Below are 19,499 nucleotides of genomic sequence, written 5' to 3'. Positions count from 1 at the left end.
ATATATATATATATATATGAGGGGAGAGAGAGAGAGAGAGCGTAAACGATGGAGAGAGAAGAAGATTTGTGGCGGTGTCGGTGCATTTTGTAAGCTAGTTTTTGCTCATTAAACTGGCTTTTAAGGATAAACTAACGTGTCTGTACGCCCAGATGACAAGAACCTTGATCCTCAAGCCGCAGCCAACGCCAGATTTCACAGCTCTTCGCATGCCTCACGTTGCTATTTCTGTCTTTTCTTGAAGCCTTCCTCCTATTTAACCGGGACCCTGTATTACCAAGAAATCAAGAAGAGGGTTTTCTTGCAGACATGGAGGGTGGCAGCGCGAGCAGGGCGGCGGGACGAAGGAGGAGCGACAAGCCATACAAGGGCATAAGGATGCGGAAGTGGGGCAAGTGGGTGGCGGAGATAAGGGAGCCCAACAAACGATCGAGAATTTGGCTAGGGTCTTACTGCTCCCCAGTGGCGGCGGCGAGAGCCTACGACACGGCTGTGTACTACCTCCGCGGGCCGACGGCGAAGATGAATTTCCCGGACGAGCTGTCAGCCGGCGGGCTGCAGGACCTCTCCGCCGACTCCATAAGGAGGGTGGCGGCAGAGGTCGGTGCTAGGGTGGACGCGCTGCAGAGCGTCGGCAAGAGGGAACATGCAACGAATCATCAGCCGCTGAAGCCCTCTTTGTTCCACGATGAGATTGATCTGAACAAGGAGCCTGAGCCCGAGTCAGAGCCAGAGCCAGAGCCAGAGCCCGAAGACACATCTGGTGAATATTGGTGAAGATCTGGAAAAATTCAAGATATATATATATATATATATATATATATATATATTTATATATAGATTATGTAATCGCATGTATCTTCTTTAATTCTTCTTGTTGTTGTTGTTCTTAATTAATGATGTTAATTTGTAGTAGAGTTTTCTCAGAGGGCGTGTGACGGTACAATTAACATGCACCTCGTAGTTTTTATTTGGATACAACAGTTTCCTTGAATATAATTCCCACAATGTTATAATTAGTGGGTGATAATTATTGTTAATAATGTAATAATTAATGTTTTGAAAAGGGCATCGAGTGAAAATATTATATTGCATGTGATGGCAGGTGTCGATGATGATTGGGGGAGTGGGGATCCGAGTGATGGAGGGGGGGCGGAGGAACAGCCATGGCCCTACCGATGCAAGCTCCAGTTGGGTGCAAGTGGATTTTTGGAGTTGTTTCATGTTTCCTCAATATTAATCTTGTGTTAATCTCGATCGCATCTCTTTCGTTATTAGTTTGGTTTTAGTTCACTAATTTTCAGTTTTTTTTTAATTTTAGTTTTTCTTAAATCGGATATTTCACAATATTTATTGGTAATCACATCAGTTATTTTAAACGACAGGTCATCCTTTTATGGCACCATAAAAAAAAGAGTGAGTCTCATATGAGACCGTCTCGCGGATCATAATTAGTGAGACGGGTCAACTCTACCCATATTCACAATAAAAAGTAATACTTTTAGCATAAAAAGTAATACTTTTTCATGGGTGACCCAAATAAGATATCCGCCTCACAAATACGATCCGTTACCGTCTCACACAAATTTTTGCCAAAAAAAAAAAAGAAATGTAGTAAAAAACAACTGTTAATTAATAGAGGAATGCCGTAAATTGAGATAGCATGGTCAAATATGTGTAACATGTGAGTGAATATATGGGAATTTTATATTAAAAAAAAATATTCTACAACTTGATCTTAGTTTTGTTGTCGGTTCAAAACTTGGTATTACTGTATGCTTGTTTTTTACTTTCAAGTGAAATGTTGGTATGACATCAAACCAGTCAACAAGATCTACGGTCTTGATAGCAATACATCACATTAGAAATAATAGTAAGTATTCCAACAAAATATGATTTCAGAAAAAAAAAATAAAAATAAAAATAAAAGAGCAAATAATATGACAAAAACTAAATTTAATTTAATTTCTTAAAATGACAAAAAATGATGCCAGTTTAGTTATTTTTCCAAATTTATTTAGAAACTAGGGTCTTGTTTTAAACTGGTCTCAACTTTATTATCATAAAATATTTTATCGCAGAATCAATGGAATAATATGCCTAAATAAATTGACCTACGATGAACATTGTTTTATAAGATCTCAAGATCATTAACCAGACCATATATATTAAGTATAGAGGAGAACTTAGGAATATACTTTAACTTAATAGTTTTTTATAATATATAGTATTTCGGTTCGTGTTGAATGAAATTTTATAGTGTGCTATAAAATAAGTCACTCCAACTCCTTAGATTGTCTATATTTCTGTATGTATTTAGAATTTAAGATATAGATCAATTTGGTGTAGTGTGTTTAGCTACATCTCAATCTGTCGGCATATTTTCGTTTCATTCAAATCACACACACACACACAAATATATATATATATATATATATATATATATATATATATATATATATATATATATATATATATATATATATATATATATATATATATATATATATATATATATATATATATATATTATATATATATATATACACACACACACACACACACACACACATTTCAACATTCGTGTAATGACTAATGAAGCAAGAAGTATTAAGAAATTTCTTGTTGGTGGTTTCAAAAGATTAACGTAGAAAAATCACACACACACACACACATGGAATACAAAATTTGAACTGATTCAATACACACACGAAGATAAAGGTCGACATCACCTGTCACCACTTATTAGTATATATAAATAGTCCATGAATATATATAATAAATGGCTCAGTTTTTATGTATTAATTATCTTATTGATATATAATCTATTGAAAACAACTTATCAATTCATAAAATTAAAAGAAATGAAGTCTCATTTGACAAGTCGTTTTCCAATCTCAGCTGGAAAAATATCATTGGGCACATAAATTAATGATAATTAGTTTTAAATTTGTGTGAACGGTTGAAAATAAATAAATCGTCATCTGATTAGAACTGATTAAAAAATCGATTGATAATTAAAAAATCTATAAATTTTATGTAAAAAAAATCGATATATAATAAAAATAAGTAAACACTTATCAAAATCTTTTAAATATGTGTGCGTATAGTTGAAAAAAAGAATATATGAATATCAAATTCTCGACATAAATCATTGTATAAGTTAAATGATTGGTAAGGTATTTCGATTTTTATACTATATCCGCTCTCGTGTATTTATTATACACATGTATATAGACAAAAATTGAATTTTTTGTTCTGTATATCTATCTTTTTAAGATTTTAGTAATACATATTGTCAAATTTTAATATTACAACGGTATGTTCTATCGATTCCCGACTTACGCCGATGAGCTAAATTAATAATTTAAGATAATAACTTAAGAGACATGTGTAAATTATGATATCTTCAATATTATAAATTAATAATTTTCTAAAATTACAAAATAATTAGAAAAAAATTAGTAAAATATTGCTCCAAAAGGTAAAATCGCTCACCTTAGGTGCCCCTCATCCCCGGCCCGACAGGAATGTGAGAGGAGGTAAATCATGGTGACTCAGTCAACCAGCAGCAGCTAGACCTTATGCTACGCCGCGCACAAGGAGCTCCCCCTCATTGGAGGGAATTTAACTCCCACACTGCCGCTTGCGAGACTCGATCCCTGGTCATTGCTCCAAGATTTACTGCTGCTGACCAACTGAGCTAAGCCCATGCGGGCAAAATTAGTAAAATATGATTATATTATTGTCGGTTTTCCATGAAATTTAATTATATTGTTGTTCCATGTATAAGAAATTATATTTGATTAGTCAATACAATTTAAGATAGATTAAATTGAATTAATTAAAACAAATTATACAATTTACTTATTTTTATAAATATATATGTACAATGAATTTTTATTTATATTAGTTCAAAGAATATGTCGCATACATTGATGTAACACAATGATTTTTTAAAATGTAATTCAATTTATGTTTGCTCATGAATTTTAACAAAACTCTTTAAAATAATAAATTATTAATTTATCGATTAATTAAGATATCTCTAAATTAATAAATTTTATGACACTAACATTATTACTTTATAAAAAATTTACAATAACTATGACTTCTATTTGGCAGATTTATTTAACATCAACAAATTTGAATATATTTTAATTGTTTAGACACTTCATATAAATTAACAAAAATTTAGATCTACCTTCCAACTTATTTATATCACAATTATATTGATCATAATAGATTTCAAATTTTTATAGTGTAAATAAACAAACGATAGATCATTTGAATTTCCACAAGGTAACAATGAAAATAAATTCAAAACTTTCAAATGACTTAATTCAATTGCAACTATATTATATTTGAAATTATTTATTTATTTAAAATGACTTAATCCAAAAGCACCTTACATGAATTGAATCTAAATAAATTCCAAATCGTAGCCCATCCCTCAAATGATCTAAGATCACATTTGAATCGCAGAATTTGGATTTGAAGAAGTATTTGAGATAATAACATTCCATACAAATAACTCCATGTTAAAGATGAGTTTAAAATCCATAAAATTTAGACCACCGAAGTCGCAATATGAAAACACAAATTTGAGGAATTAGAAATGAGGACAACGCTTCTGACAAAAAATACTAAAATTTGAAAAGTAATGTGCCTGAACCTCAAATCATTCGCATTATAGATATATAGATCAATCAGTCACATTGGAAGAAAATATAACTCTCCAACCAATATTATTAATATTGATTCAATAGTAAGTAAACCCAAAAGATAAGGCTAAACCTATACTAACGGCAAGCGCACACACAGTGCTTGATGATGAAAATATATCCAAGAAAGCCAATACAAATCACCCCCTTCCAACAATGTGCAACTTTCACCATCCATAAAGAAAATGGATAACTTACATTTGCCTCGCCTGATGCTCGTTCAAACTCGTGAAATCTCTTTCGAGCATGAGTCGTGTGCCTGACCTATTCGGCAGTAGGTTTATGGGAAAAGAATTAGCAAGGATATATTAAAAAAGGGAAAGAAAAATATATTTATTAAAGAAGAATCATTTTGAGTTCAAATGCAAGCATATTTGAACTTAATGGGAGTTGTTGGACAAAATTCACTCATATATATATATATATATATATATATATATATATATATATATATATATATATATATATCAAGCAATAATTTTGCAATTTCAACCACCGGCCAAATTATGGGAAATATACTAAAAAATAATAACAGTCTCTATCAGATGTAGTTGCACAAGGCTCCAACATTAAAAAAAAGTATATTATTATAATCACTCGTACTCAAGGGTTCAATATTTAAACGAACTCAACATAAATTAGTTACAACAATTATTGGAGTGATTTTTTGTTGGTTAGTTTATCTTGGAGCTTATCTTGCTCCCTCAAGTTCTATAGGTGCAGTTCTCAACACTTAATAAATGGGGAGAAAATTACCTCAAGTTTTTAGCATATGTCGAAGCTCATGCCTTATCTTCATCTTGTTTAAATTGCAGAGCAGCTCTCACAACATTACCTAGAGTAATGATGCCAACCTCCAAAACAGCGACAATTAGCCAATCAGGTGAAGAGGAATTAAACCTTTCCTAAATAATAGTTTTAAGGTAAAAATATATAACATGCAAACAAAAATATGAGGTATTGGTGATTACCAGCTTGCCATCGCCATTGACGACAGAAATGAGGCGGTATTTTGTCTGGAGTAGCAATCTGATTATAAATTCAAGATACATTAGTAACACTTTGGCGTCTAGCCTTTAAATACGGAAAAAAAGGGAAAAAAAACTTGAATGATACGATGAAAGGAATTATATACAAAGCGACAACCTTGAAGCATCCTCGAGATTGGTGGCTTAACGAACCACCATCGGAGTTGGTGTCATTAAATAACCGACCACTTTTCCGTTGGTTTTGCTAAGCAACTTTTGTAATTCATTGAATGTCTATAACGGATTTTCAGCATCAGAGACACGAGAATTTAATGGGAAACATTCTAAAAATAATTTTTTTTTTCGACAACATCCCGTGTGAGTATGTACATCAAGTACGTACGGCGTAAGGGGATATCAATAGCCAATGAGAGACGAGAACTTGATAGGGTGCCTTAAAAATATACTCAAAATTGAAAAACTCGTTACACATACTAACATGGAATCAAAATAAAGTTTTCTCCACTTCTTCTTATCCTATTTATTCCCATGGATAGCATTAATTTATAACTTTTTGCAAACTACTCTGCACCAGTATATACAAAAAAGATACATAAATTCAAGAAGCAAATTTATACATACTTCCAAGTGCTGTCAACTTCAGGAAACATGTCTGTATCCGATCTTTCAGTACCAGATGGTAACGTGGGAAAATTCTTTATTGTTACAAACTGAATGCATCAGTATACAAGCAGTATTTCTAAAGTCTAAGGAACACATCAAGATATATTCACATAAAACAAAAGGAGAAAAATTTTAATGAGAAAAAATACTTAAAATTTTATAAAGTTCCACACAATCACTCTTTCCATAAAAGAACCTAACAAATTATTTCAAGTTGCAGTGCAAGAAGTCACAAAAAATGAGTTGGATGAGATGCATGCTGGAAAATATTCAAGGAAGATGAAAAATTGAAGCCATCTAGTTGTAGGGCATGAAAGTTATAAATGAAGTATATCATTTACCTGAGACAGAGTCCAGCGCTAATGAATCGCAGTCTGACACAAGACCGACCTAGATAACAAACAGGCTCTGTCATGCCTCGTTATAATATTACATTTCTAAATTCACATATTACGACTGTTTCAAAGGTATACATGGCATAAAAATACCACAAACATGTAGAAAGAAACAAATTTGGGATAAAGAAGTGGGAGTGTTTCTCAATAGAATCCAATATTACACAATGAAGTGTTGCTGCTTTCCAGCACAGGGCAAAGTGCTAATCAGCTCTTTTACTGGCATATTTGTCACTGCATCACTAAACTTATTGAGAACTTCTAACTAGATCGTCTCTCCCTGCCTCCATGAAAATGGTCCATGACTCCATCTATTCTGATCAACATGGTTTTGAAACACACAAGTTAACAAGATTCGTATTCTTAGTTTGAGTTGCTCAACACATTATACAAATTAAGTATATGGAGTTCGAAACAAATTTTTCCAGTTTCCCTTTTCAATATAATCGTTCAATGATGAAACCATTTCTCCTCATTAAAACATAGGGCAAATACTAGAGCCAAACATAGTCCGATATCATAACGACCAAGAAATCCGATCAATATAACCTTATTCTAATATTATTTAATTTATCAAGCAGCAATTCAGTATTTGCCTAACCATAATTCAGTACCAAAGTAATAGATCATAAACGAGATTGCCATCAAAGAATTTTCTACCTAAAAGGTAAGAATGATCAAAATAGTAAAAGTTGAAAATTTTCTTACCAACTTTCACTCATCGTCAATCACCGGACAAGAATTTCCGAAGCTGTTCCAACAAATAATTTCAGAAACCGAAACAAAAACAAAAAGAAATAAAAAAGAAGAAGAAGCAATTTAAGCATTCTTAAATTTTTACTACAAAATAAAATCTTCAAGATAATGATGAAACAAACAACTATGAACAGGTGAAGAGAAAAACCTTGATTGACAGTAGTGGCGGGCTTTACAACATGCAAATCTTCTCTCTTTGTCATGAAATCACCCAGAGTGAACACCCCTTCTCGGCCGTACAAAATTAATAAGAAAAATGAGACACAGAATCAAAGTAACAGTCGTAAAGATTAAATGCAATGAAACGAGGGAACAAGGAAGCAAAAAAGGGAACAACTCTGGCAGTCAAAGTGGAGTCAGCGGCAGCAACAACGAGCCGATGTGAGCTGGAAATTCGGTTGGTCACTAAGACATGATTCGTGGGAGGCGACAGTTTCGGTCCAAGCGGGGATAATAGGTACAGGGAAGCAGGCTGTGGCAGCGGCGGAGGTGGGGCTGAGAGAAGAGAGGGGGAGAGACTCCGGCGTCAAGGCTGACATCATTTTGGTAATTCGTGTCACGGAGGCAGCTGGAGCAGTGGGATCCTGAAACGACAACAATTAAAAAATATCTTCGCTCCGAATTTAGATTAATTGGGCCTAATCAGAACATTTTAGGCTTAATGAAGGCCCATCTTGAAAGTGGGAAGGAGAAAGTTGGCTCTGGACCTTAAAGCCTTATTGTAACAAAAGGCCCAATTTAGTTGAGTTATTCAAAAAAGGAAGGACAGGTCTTGGCCTAGTTTCTCTTCTATATTATTTTTTTTTTCGTTTTTCATAATAGCACATCGCGGGTTATCATTTATTTAAAAATAAAAATATGAGTCTAAAAAAATAAAAAGATGTGAGATATACAACTAATATTGTTTGTCACGAAATTTTGCGGGCGTGCCAAGCACGTGTTCGTGCCAAATTTGTGAAAATTATCTGACTTCGTTTACCAAACGTTGCGGATCTCGATTCGATCATTCGTTCTAATTCCTTCGAAATGGCTCCAAAACTAAGATCACGGAATGAGAAAAATAATGGAATTAACAAGGGGAATCCATAAACAACATCAACATTAGTTATGTTTTTATAAATTCGAATAAAGTTTTTACAAGAGAAATCTATGGAAGATGATTGCTGGAAATAAAATAGACAACAGAATAAATGAGAGCAAATTTGCAGAGACATTGCTGTCGATTTTTTGTTGATTTTGTCGGGGGTTTCTCTGATTCCCTTCCCTCCCTTTTGTCACATTCCGCACGTCAGTTTTCCCTTCTCCCATCACTCCACGTTCTTCCACATTGGGTACTGGCCGTAAGTGGCAACAACATTCTTGCGCTGGCCCAACTGCAACTATATTAGGCTTCATCTTTTGGGCTTCCTAACTATTTTTTAGGCACAACAAATATATATATATATATATATATATATATATATATATATATATATATATATATATATATATATATATGATACTCACGGAAAATTTGGGGTCCGATTCCAGCCAGTGTCACTAGTCTAGACGCAGGTTTCGAAATTGTCTTGAGCCTGAAATTACGAATAAGATCGTTAGAAGAGGGTCAGAAGGGCGTCCCGGCGTAGCTCCTCCGACGCAGAAGTCTCGGGAGCAGCTAAGGGTGCTGCTGAAAAATAATATATTGAATGAATGAATCATACGCTAAAATAGGAGGATACATGGACTTTTGATGGGTCTGTCTTCCATTTGAGCTAAGGATGAGCCAAAGATAATGGGTTCATTGAAAGTCTACACGCCATGATTTTTGTTTCCTAAACTCTCTTTAATCAAAAATAAATAAATAAACACACTTTATTTCAAGTGTCAATTTATAAAATTCGACTTCGACATGAAAATCTTATATATGACGCTGACACAACCTAAAGGTGTATTATCCCAATTTATTTTTAAAAAAAATATTTGAAGAAAGGAAGTGGACCCTTGAAGTAAAGATCGTGGTATATCCTCGTAGAGACGAGTCTGAAATACTTTTACGCTAAAGCTGCATTTGAGGAGAAGTAAGTATTCGTTAGATATTTGATTCATTTGAAACTGCCTCCGTAAGAAAAATCAAGGAAGGAATATGGATGATGCATGTGCAAGAAATCCCAAGCGATAAAAATCCAAAGGTTTTTGCACAATATGTACTTACGTTGGATTCTATTGTGGTCCATTCATACTTTTCTGCTTTCACTTTTAATAATTTATAGAATCGAATAAAAAAACGATCTCTTTTTTTTTATTTATATAAAAAAAACGAATAATGGCCAAGTAAATATTCAAAATATATACTTTGGCAAAGTCGAGGAGTTAGTTGTCTTTCGTGTGTGTGTGTGTGTCTATATATATATATATATTGGAAAAAAAATCCTGAATCTTGGATTAAGTAACAAAGTACGATATACAGAGAAAGAAAGTGCCCACTCATGGGTGATTTGTGCGTGAAAATGGTGGTGTTGGGATTCAAAAATGGTAAGTATGCTTTCGAGGTTTTTGGGACCATGTACTATTTTAATGGACCACAATATGCATGTCCACATATTATGTGTATGTATTGGCCATCGGATACACTTATTTTAGTACTCGTTTCGGTTTCATTTTTTTTTTTTCGATTTTAGTCATTTTATATGGTATTAAGTGTCTAACTGTCTAATCACATAAGCTTTTCATCATAAAAATGACTAAAATTATAATTAAATTCGATAATATTGCCGACAAAATCACGACAAAAAAAAAGGTGAAACATAAAAGACCGGAATTTTTTTTAATACAAACTGAGGTGTTTTTGCATTAATTAGGACACATTAGGGAATCTCTTCTTGCTATCTATCATATAATAATAATTAAGCTAAACAAATTATGCACTTTCAAATTAACAATCTTTATACGTAAAATACGTATTTTAGAAGTTTGCATAACATAAAACCACATCATAACTCAAAAGTTTTACTACGTACACATCATATTCTATCTATTTTTGGTCTCACATTTTTTATTTTCCCTTTTTCTATAGTCTTTGACTTCAGAATCTTAAAACTTTTCGCCTAAACAATTTTCAACACTCTCGTATGTTTGATTTTTCATGATAGTATTGCTCGAGAAATGAAAAGTGGGGATCATCCAACGTCCTATTGTACACTTATTGCACTAAGGTCAAACTTTAATCTCTTTATATGATTGTGGAAATTGTCAAAATAATCATTTAAGTTAGTTTGTTTGATTTTTAGTTTCATAAGTAAAAAATTTTTGGTTTTAGTCCAATAAGTTAGATTTTTTATTTTACTTTCAGCGATATCAACAATATCTGGATTCCGACACCACGATAGCATTTTCCATATGTTTATTCAACACTTTGACAAAAAAAATTAAACGAATCGAAGTCACTTGACATCTTTGTAATTTCCCTTTAATTAATCAATTTGTTGATATTTATGTTCCGACAATTTGTAAATGCACCACCATAATTATAATGTAAAGTTTATAAATTATATGACGTGAAACAATTATATGCATGGCAACCCATTGTTGCATGTAAAGCAAGATGTTGGAGATACCTAGAGTGGAACTATAACATTACTATCGAAATTATTATCGACTATAAAATGTTTCGGCGACACTTTTATTAGAATTCAGTTATACCTAATCCATTGGCCCTTTTCGATATTTTATTTATCTTCTGTGTATAATGCATTGCTCCATTTGTTTTTGTTTCGGAAAAAATTGAAAATTAATATTCTCGGTGAGTTATTATTATTACTATAGTAGGGATTAAAAATCTATTAGGGTTTGGGGTTTTAGGGTTTAGGGTTTTTTTCAGAAACATCAAAGTTTCATTTATTTATTGTTTTTATGACTCAAATATAATAGTTAACTTGAGCTTCACATTATAAAACAACAAGCTAATTGAGCTAGACAATCCAGCAATAGTCGATATGAAATACAGTAATACACAAAAATAGGGAAAAATATATTTTGATTTTACATATCTTTGCGATTTGGTCTTCTATATCGTACAATTTTAATCTTAATTTATGTTGTAAGCTATTAAATAAATAAGTAAGCTATTTATAATAATTTTCATGCAATTTAATAACTTATTTATGTTGTAAATTAATAAGATGATATTTCCTCTTATTTTTATCCCAACATAGAAGCAAGGCCCAAGTTAGGTTTGATTCCATGTCCAAAATGGGCATTCCGAGATAAAAAGATGGGTTAAAGGATGTGTGGTCCACGGGGGGAAAAACAAAAATTTGATTTAATTTTAGTTTACTTACTTTTCTTATTAATATCCTATAATAGAGAATAAAAAAAAAACAAATAAATAAATGACATCAACTTTTTATTAAGGGGAAAAAATACGGTAAATTAGCTTTGAAAATTATTTATGCAACACATATTTTGAATAGTTTGACCACAATTTTGCATACAAATACATTTGAGTACCCAATTAAAATGCACTTTAATTTCTTTAACTATTTATCTAGTATCCGAAGAGACGTGACCGATTTTCAGCTTGAATTACACTAAAAAAACATCAAAAAACTTCCATGCTCAAAATCACATCCAAATATTTAGATTAAAAAAGAAATGTATATGAAACATATCAATATGTTAGTACCTATGTCGTTAGTGGTTTCACGCGACAAACAAACACGTATACTCAAGATTTCGATCGAACATGCAGATTCACATCATTCGATATCAATAAGAAATCTTTAAAGTAATCTTGTATGTCTAAAATATGTACATGATGCTAGTCAGGTTTGCATGTTATTAAATAATAGTAACTTTATTATTATAATAATTATTATTATTATCGTCATCTTTTAAATTCTGTTTTCGAAACATAATTATAACTCAGACTGCCTACAAGGGTAGAACCATTACTTGCTCCACCAAAGACGGCAAATTATACAAAATCCTCTCCACCTACTGATATTATTATACATTATTGATGTGTAACTTTAAAAAACACAGCTAAATTGAGACTAAAGAATAATGAGAAAGCTCCACACTATTAATGGAAATAAAAGGCTTCGTCAAATGGAGCAGAATTATTTAGAGGGAGGTGGGAAAAATTGCACTATGTTTGTTAAAATATTTATTTCTCAACGGAGGTAAATTATGATTCCCATAAATTTGAATATGGACTCTCCATTTTAGTCACCATTCACATGTTTTTATGGCCTTGCATTTACACTCTTTTATTGGCTCTCCATAAATCTCATGCCTTTTTTTATTGTTAAAAAGAAATAAATCACATGTTCTCATAACTAGTCTCGACAATATTAATAAAAATTCTCATGAGATTGTCTCATAGTTAATTTTATGATATATATTTCATATCCAACTCAATTTACGAGAATATTATTTTTCATGTTAAAAATATTATTTTTTATTATAGATATGATTCGAGTGAACTCATCTCACGAATATAAACAGACTCTTAATCATATCTATTGTATATCATATTCAATTATTTTAGTAATCACTGTAAATTATCTTTACACAATCTTATATTGAAATAAAAGCAGCTTGAATATATAGTACTTTTAAAAGTATTTTTCTTTCAAGAATAAATTTGTTAATTAGACGATGACAGTTGATTTAGGGATATGAATTTTTATATTAAAAAACAAAATGAGTTACAATTCTAATATTTACTAACATATATATATATATATATATATATATATATATATATATATATATATATATATATATGTTGGGATGTAATAATTATTTTTATTAGATAGGCTCATCGAAAAATTATTTTTGAATTATTGTACGATTTGAAATATCGAATTGTACTATTATAATTGATTATAATTTTATCGCTCATATAATGCTAATGTTTTCACGATTTTGCGAGGAAAAATATAAAAAACCAAATTCAGATAGTTGAATAAATGATATAAATTCATAGAAATTTTGTTCTCTAAAAAAATAAGGAAGAACCATTATTTTTACATCAATATGATGACAAGATCGATGTTAATTTTAAGACAATATTTCGAATACAAAATCAGATTATAACAAAATATTGGTCTGTACGAAGAGGCCGTAAGAGTAATTTAAGACTAGAGATGTGACAACAGAGCCAGGTAAGCACACGCGCGGGGAGGTGAGAGTGGGGGCGGGGGGGGTTTGATGGGATGAATAAATACAGAGGTACAACAGGCATTGATGGGTGAAATGACAAATGAGGGAAGGTGGGGGGTGGGCCTCAACAAAGCGTACCCCGTCGGATTCGACATTTCTCGCTATATTTTCCATTTCTTGTCATTATTCCATTTTCCTTTTCTGAGACCGGAACCCTCCTGCCCCTCTCCCGTGGTCATTTTTCTCCATTATCCCCCCATCCGAAAATTGAAGTTCAAGTTGCCAAATCAGTCGCGGATCCGAACATTACCATCTTAACCCCTCTATTTTATATAATACGATAATTTTCCGACCCAACTCACATGTTTCATTTATAAAATCGGATCGATATTCACAATAAAAAATAATATTCTTAATATAAAAAGTAATACTTTTCATGGATGACCGACCAAAACAAGATATTCGTCTCACACAAATTGTTTCTTAATTTATTTTGACAATTCAACATGTATCTATCTACATTATTGTTATTGAAAAACCTTTTAAATCTCTAGAAATTGTAATTCTAATCTTATAATTAATAAATATATTTTTATCATGTTTCCACTAGAAAGATGATAATTTTATAAAAACGAGAAACAATGCATGTTGATACAATAAGATCGACCGTCAAATAACTGATAATTAAAAGATAGAAAAATACTATTTTGATAAAAAAAAATAAAAAAATCAGGCAATGCTTAGATCTTCTTGTATGCAATATATGCATATAAAAATATTAATAACTATAATTTTGATTCACCTATGTTATTTTTAGAACTCCAAGATCCGCATATTTTATCTTAAATCTACTAGGTTTATATATTACGTCATTTATTGTTTTGATAGATGTAGTTAAATTATATTAATTAAATAATTTTTTTTATATATTATTAATCATGAAAACTTAGTTTTGATCTTTCTTCACATTTTGGCTTAAATATGATTTAACTGCCAATTTATCAATGGTTGGATTGGATGGTTTTTGGAATGAATGAATGAATGAAAAAGAAAATATAATTAGTTTTGCTAATCAAGGTAATTGAGTAGTAAGACTATCCATGGAGTGTAGGTGCTGTCTACTTCTATTAGTGGGTGGGTATTTTAGGGATAATTATTATTTTTTTAAAAAAAAATACCTTGGAGAGAGAAGCAATTGCTTTTCGATTTGGTTAACGTCGGAAAGTTGCGTAAGATAGAGATAGTTCTGTCTTTTTCCACCCAATTTTTTAATGAAAAGTGGTGTTGTTCTTTCTATTAAAAATATGCTACGTTGGAGAAAAATAAATTAATATAATAATTAAGATATTTTAAGGAGCAGTGAAATGTTTGATCGACATGCAATGAAATGGCAACAAAAACTCATATGTAAAAATATTTGAAAAAAAAATGTGTGAGACGATCTCACGAGTTGTATTTTGTAAGACAGATATCTTATTTCGGTCATCCATAAAAAAATATTAATTTTTACGCTATGAGTATTACTTTTTATTGTGAATATCGCTAAGGTTGATATGTGTCACAGATAAAGATTCGTGAGATCGTCTCACAAAAGACATACTCAAAATAATTTTAGCATTTTAAATCTCTTAGTTTTCAAAAGCAAGGAGAAAAGAATAAATGTGTTTGGACAACCCTAAAAACCTATTTATTTGTGTTTTCTTTGGAATTAGTTATACGTCGAACAAAAATTTGATGAATAGATTTTACAGTACGGTAGAGCTAAGTGTAATAAAACGTACAAAACTATATACACACTTATACATACACGTACGTACAGAGTTTTAAGGAAAGAGAATGGTAAATTTCATCAGCACAGCAGAGTGATATAAATAGAAAGAGTTTTATAAAACAAACCCTCGAACTATTTCTGACTTGATTGACGTAGCAGCGAAAAAGGATGCCTCTCCCTCTCTAGGTTCACAGGCTCTAGCTAGATTATTATAATTAACCCCCATTCATGTAGTGATTAGGCCTTGTCTATGTGGTATTGGGAAACTTAGATTGGGGGAGATGTATGGTGATTATGAGAGATCTACTCCTACTGTTGGAAATGGGAAACCGTAACAGTTGGTGAAATTCTCTTGAAAAAGCCTTTTTTTTCTCTACTCTATGGTTGTAGGTTCTTTATGTTCTTCCAGAGCCTGTGTACAGTTATTTGATATTGTAGCAGAGGGGGAGACTTACGAGAAATAGAAGAGGGAAAGGCGTCTGTAGTTTTGTTCAGTGGTTGTGTTTGACGTATTTTTGTTTTTTTTTTAGTTCTTTTTCTTTTGTGGTTTGTGGAATGTGGAATCTTAATGATTCACCGGATCGGAGGGTGGGTGAGGAATCGGAGGGGTGTTCGGACGAGAAGGTGAAGTGGGTTGGATCCGTGTCGAATTCCAGCTCATCGGCGGTGGTTATCGAGGACGCTTCCGAAGAAGAGGAAGCTGAAAGGGGCGGCTGGAGGAAGAGGAACAGCAGAATCTTTGGATTCTCTGTGGCTAATGATCTTAAAGATGGTGATGCCGGTGCGGGATCTCCGCCGGTGACGCGGCAGTTCTTCCCGGTGGATGAGTCGGGAATGAGAGGTGGAGAACTTACCAACATCCCCAGGTCCCACTGGGTTGGAGTCAAATTCTGCCAGTTCGAAGCCAGCGACGGCGCCGCCGCGGGGAATTCTACGATGGAGGTTTCTCAGCCTCAGAAGAAGAGCCGCCGTGGACCCAGGTCCCGGAGCTCCCAGTACCGCGGAGTCACTTTCTACCGGAGAACTGGCCGCTGGGAATCCCACATCTGGTAATACCCATCTTTATTAAAAATCTTTTCTTTTTCATTTTCTATTCACTTATAATTTCTCTTCTTGGATCAGGGATTGCGGAAAACAAGTCTATCTAGGTTGGTTTTCTTCTTGGAAAACATTATTTTCATCACTAACTAATCTGCAAAACAATGAAATTAATGAAATATATTCATCTTTCGTGCATTTAATTTGTGTTAGGTGGATTCGATACAGCGCATGCAGCAGCTCGGTGAGTTGCTCTCCATCATCATAATTCATTTAACATAAATTTTCAGAACTACTTCGAACAAAAATCTTCAGAAAGGACATCTGAAATGTAAATGTACCGCAGCGCCTATGATAAGGCAGCCATTAAATTCAGAGGAGTTGAAGCAGACATAAACTTTAGCCTGGAAGATTACGAAGATGACTTAAAACAGGCAAGTCACTTGTAAAATTAAATTAAAATATATTATTTTGTACAGTGTCTTTTCCTGTTTAACAACAGTGTCGAAAAGATTTGTCTGTGAAATATTTAATTTCGTTAATTAAATTACAGATCAGCAATTTAACGAAGGAGGAATTTGTGCATGTGCTGAGGCGACAGAGCACTGGTTATCCAAGAGGGAGTTCTAAATATCGAGGTGTTACTTTGCACAAATGTGGTAGATGGGAAGCAAGAATGGGCCAATTTCTAGGGAAAAAGTAACCCTTTTATTTTTATTTTAAATTATATATGTGAGTTAATGATTATACTTTAAAACCCTCGTTTGGGATTATGTTTATTGGCTGGCTGATCCTTGTTTAATATACTTAAAATTGGGATTATGAGTTTATTTCTTGCTTTTGTTGAAACAGATATGTTTATTTGGGTCTTTTCGACACAGAAGTCGAAGCTGCCAGGTGGGTTTTTTTACGTTTTGTTAATATTATCTTAAATTTGACCGACAACATATTTGATAAGGCCAAGTGCATGCTAGGAATTAATAACAAATAATTTTTACGACAGTTGCAAGTAATTTGATGATAGAATCATGATTTTTTTTTTCCCGAAATTTATTAATATAGACGAATTTATTGACTTTGGGAGCTTTTTTTAAATTTGAATAGGGCTTACGATAAAGCCGCCATAAAATGTAATGGGAAGGAAGCTGTTACCAATTTTGATCCCAGCATTTATGAAGAAGAAATGAAATCGGCAGGTATTTTTAGACGAAATTTTTACTTTCTGATTGAATTTGGATGAATTCACTCTTGGAGAATTTTCTTGTATGTGTATAGTATCACCAAGCAATGCAACAACAGACTACAATCTAGACCTAAGTCTGGGGAGTTCAGCGTCGAAATCGAGTCGGGAATCGGGTTTTAGAGATCAACTCTCTAAGTCCAATCAATTCGAAGTTGATCGGAGACGCCATGGACTGAGGCCTGAGGTATACATAAACACATAGACACTCGTTTATACGTACAGTTTCTTGTAAGGTGTTAATTTTTTTCCCTATTATGATCACAAAGATGCAGCTTAATTTCCAGCATCAAATGACTTCAACTGAAACTGCTCATCATCAGCGAATAGACGGATACAACGAGACCGAAACCTTGCAGCTTCTAAGCCAAACACACCTCCATTCCTCCGGCGAGACGCTCTACAACGGACGATTCGGAAAACAGAACCAATCCCACATTCTTCCAATGTACACCACACCATTTAGCCCACAGAATTATCAAGTACGCGCCTTATTATTGTCTCATTCTTCGATCATATTTTGTTCATCTTCGTGTATAATGTTTCATGAAACTGAATAACACGTGACAGATTCATCATCAGCAGTATTTTCCGGGGAGTGGCGCGAATAGTATTAATGGTGTTAGGAATGTAATCAGGGGAGGAGTGGATTTTTGTAATGTCTCAACAAATGAACAGCAATGGCAAATGAATCATCAGGCTCAAGTGTTTGCTACTGCTGCAGCATCATCAGGATTCCCACAGGCCCAGAATATACTATCCCCACCGAACCAGAATTGGCTGCAGAAAAATGGGATCCATTCTTTTATGCGACCCTCATAAATATATAAATATATATGTTCTTGAAGAAATTTTCCCCGGAAACTCAAGAAAGGCCACCGTTTTTTCTGCAAGTCTGCAAAAGATTAGCACGTTGAGCTTCGCTATAGAGTATTTTTTTTATTCTTCTTTTTTTTTTCAAGTTTGATTGGTCAAAAGAATATGTTTATCTGACTCTCTGTAAAAACTGGTATAATTAAACCAAAAATGAAGTGCTTTTGCAGCTTTTCTTTAGTTAACTTTATCTGCTAGAGATTTCAATGCTATGCTTAAAATTTCTATATTTAGTATCAGATTTTCTTGTTTTTTAATTATATTCTCTTATTAAACATGTGATCATTTTATAATTGAATTAAATAATGATAAAAATTTGTTGAATCTACTACCTTGTGTGTCAGGCTGTTGTACGTGAAGACTTGTGATATTGTTAATGGAATTTCTCCTAAAAAAAGGAGTCTATAAATTGTATTTTTCTCACTATTTTTTTAATTTTTGTGAAGAAACAAACAAGTTTATTTTTTTTTAACTGAAACTGATTGATTATGTTTAGAAGATTGATTACAGAAGTGAAAATCAAGAATCAATAAAGTTTTTCAAAACTTGTAAATTTTTTTACGAGAAATGAGATTAGAGAGGATAGTGATGAATTGTCAGCATCGGAGAAGTCCTTTGAATCAGTTCTCATGGCCAAAAGTAATAAAGACACATGCGTTGTTATTATGACGAGAGGGACGTAACCTAAATCTTCGAAAGCTTTCAAAAGTCCACAGTCCCGAATAAGATTTTTTTTTAAATGTTTATCAAATTTTTTTTCCCTAAAAAGTAGTAATTAAGTGGATATATCAATTAACATGGATCTTTTATATATACTAGTTATTAAGCACACGCGATGCGTGTGTACAATTTTTTTTATCATTATCGATGGACTAAAGTGTAATTTGAAAATTTATGGAGAGA

General features: G+C 32.7%; 3 protein-coding genes across 25 annotated transcripts; 2 read left to right on the top strand and 1 right to left on the bottom strand.

The window, feature by feature from the left end:
- Positions 1–23: 23 nt before the first annotated feature.
- Positions 24–1,143, top strand: LOC140821292 (ethylene-responsive transcription factor ERF011-like). Its single transcript, XM_073181745.1, has one exon. It carries the CDS (start codon positions 310–312, stop codon positions 775–777), a length of 468 nt encoding a protein of 155 aa, XP_073037846.1. The 5' UTR covers positions 24–309; the 3' UTR covers positions 778–1,143.
- Positions 1,144–4,843: 3,700 nt separating this feature from the next.
- On the bottom strand, positions 4,844–8,003 carry LOC140821291 (CBS domain-containing protein CBSX1, chloroplastic-like). Of its 22 annotated transcripts, none has more exons than XR_012115699.1 (7): positions 7,865–8,003; positions 7,676–7,753; positions 7,480–7,522; positions 5,871–7,087; positions 5,696–5,753; positions 5,481–5,578; positions 4,851–4,988 (listed from the first exon to the last, which is right to left on the bottom strand). XR_012115699.1 is itself a non-coding variant. In XM_073181743.1 (5 exons), exons 1-4 carry the CDS (start codon positions 7,728–7,730, stop codon positions 5,507–5,509), a joined length of 234 nt encoding a protein of 77 aa, XP_073037844.1. In that variant the 5' UTR covers positions 7,731–7,855; the 3' UTR covers positions 4,947–4,988; positions 5,481–5,506. The 22 variants fall into 22 exon arrangements, 1 of the variants encoding a protein (XP_073037844.1); XR_012115702.1 differs by lacking the exon at positions 7,480–7,522 and having other exon boundaries at positions 5,871–6,408; positions 6,718–6,766; positions 6,865–7,087; positions 7,653–7,879; XR_012115706.1 differs by lacking the exon at positions 7,480–7,522 and having other exon boundaries at positions 5,871–6,036; positions 6,718–6,766; positions 6,865–7,087; positions 7,653–7,879.
- Positions 8,004–15,556: 7,553 nt separating this feature from the next.
- On the top strand, positions 15,557–18,776 carry LOC140821298 (floral homeotic protein APETALA 2-like). 2 transcript variants are annotated; one of them, XM_073181753.1, is made up of 10 exons: positions 15,557–16,494; positions 16,568–16,593; positions 16,697–16,727; positions 16,830–16,917; positions 17,037–17,182; positions 17,336–17,380; positions 17,588–17,679; positions 17,759–17,910; positions 17,999–18,205; positions 18,294–18,776. In XM_073181753.1, exons 1-10 carry the CDS (start codon positions 16,001–16,003, stop codon positions 18,543–18,545), a joined length of 1,533 nt encoding a protein of 510 aa, XP_073037854.1. In that variant the 5' UTR covers positions 15,557–16,000; the 3' UTR covers positions 18,546–18,776. The 2 variants fall into 2 exon arrangements, with proteins under 2 accessions (XP_073037854.1, XP_073037853.1); XM_073181752.1 differs by having other exon boundaries at positions 15,558–16,494; positions 17,993–18,205.
- The last annotated feature ends 723 nt before the right edge of the window (positions 18,777–19,499 follow it).

The sequence above is a fragment of the Primulina eburnea genome, unplaced genomic scaffold (assembly GCF_022965805.1).
Source record: "Primulina eburnea isolate SZY01 unplaced genomic scaffold, ASM2296580v1 ctg507_ERROPOS390280, whole genome shotgun sequence".
Taxonomy (NCBI): domain Eukaryota; kingdom Viridiplantae; phylum Streptophyta; class Magnoliopsida; order Lamiales; family Gesneriaceae; genus Primulina; species Primulina eburnea.
The sequence above is the reverse complement of the archived record's forward strand: the minus strand, read 5'-3'. Positions and strand labels throughout refer to the sequence as shown.

What these genes read in the sequence shown, in the direction of transcription:
- LOC140821292 (XM_073181745.1), top strand. Translation starts at nt 310, where the DNA reads ATGGAGGGTGGCAGCGCGAGCAGGGCGGCGGGACGAAGGAGGAGCGAC.
- LOC140821291 (XM_073181743.1), bottom strand. Translation starts at nt 7,730, where the DNA reads ATGACAAAGAGAGAAGATTTGCATGTTGTAAAGCCCGCCACTACTGTC. An exon ending in CGCCACTACTGTCAATCAAG is followed by an intron (nt 6,767 to 7,675) that starts GTTTTTCTCTTC and finishes TTTGTTATCTAG; the next exon opens with GTCGGTCTTGTGTCAGACTG. An exon ending in TCAATGGCGATGGCAAGCTG is followed by an intron (nt 5,579 to 5,695) that starts GTAATCACCAAT and finishes GCTGTTTTGGAG; the next exon opens with GTTGGCATCATTACTCTAGG.
- LOC140821298 (XM_073181752.1), top strand. Translation starts at nt 16,001, where the DNA reads ATGTGGAATCTTAATGATTCACCGGATCGGAGGGTGGGTGAGGAATCG. An exon ending in CGGAAAACAAGTCTATCTAG is followed by an intron (nt 16,594 to 16,696) that starts GTTGGTTTTCTT and finishes AATTTGTGTTAG; the next exon opens with GTGGATTCGATACAGCGCAT. An exon ending in GCCATGGACTGAGGCCTGAG is followed by an intron (nt 17,911 to 17,992) that starts GTATACATAAAC and finishes ATGATCACAAAG; the next exon opens with ATGCAGCTTAATTTCCAGCA.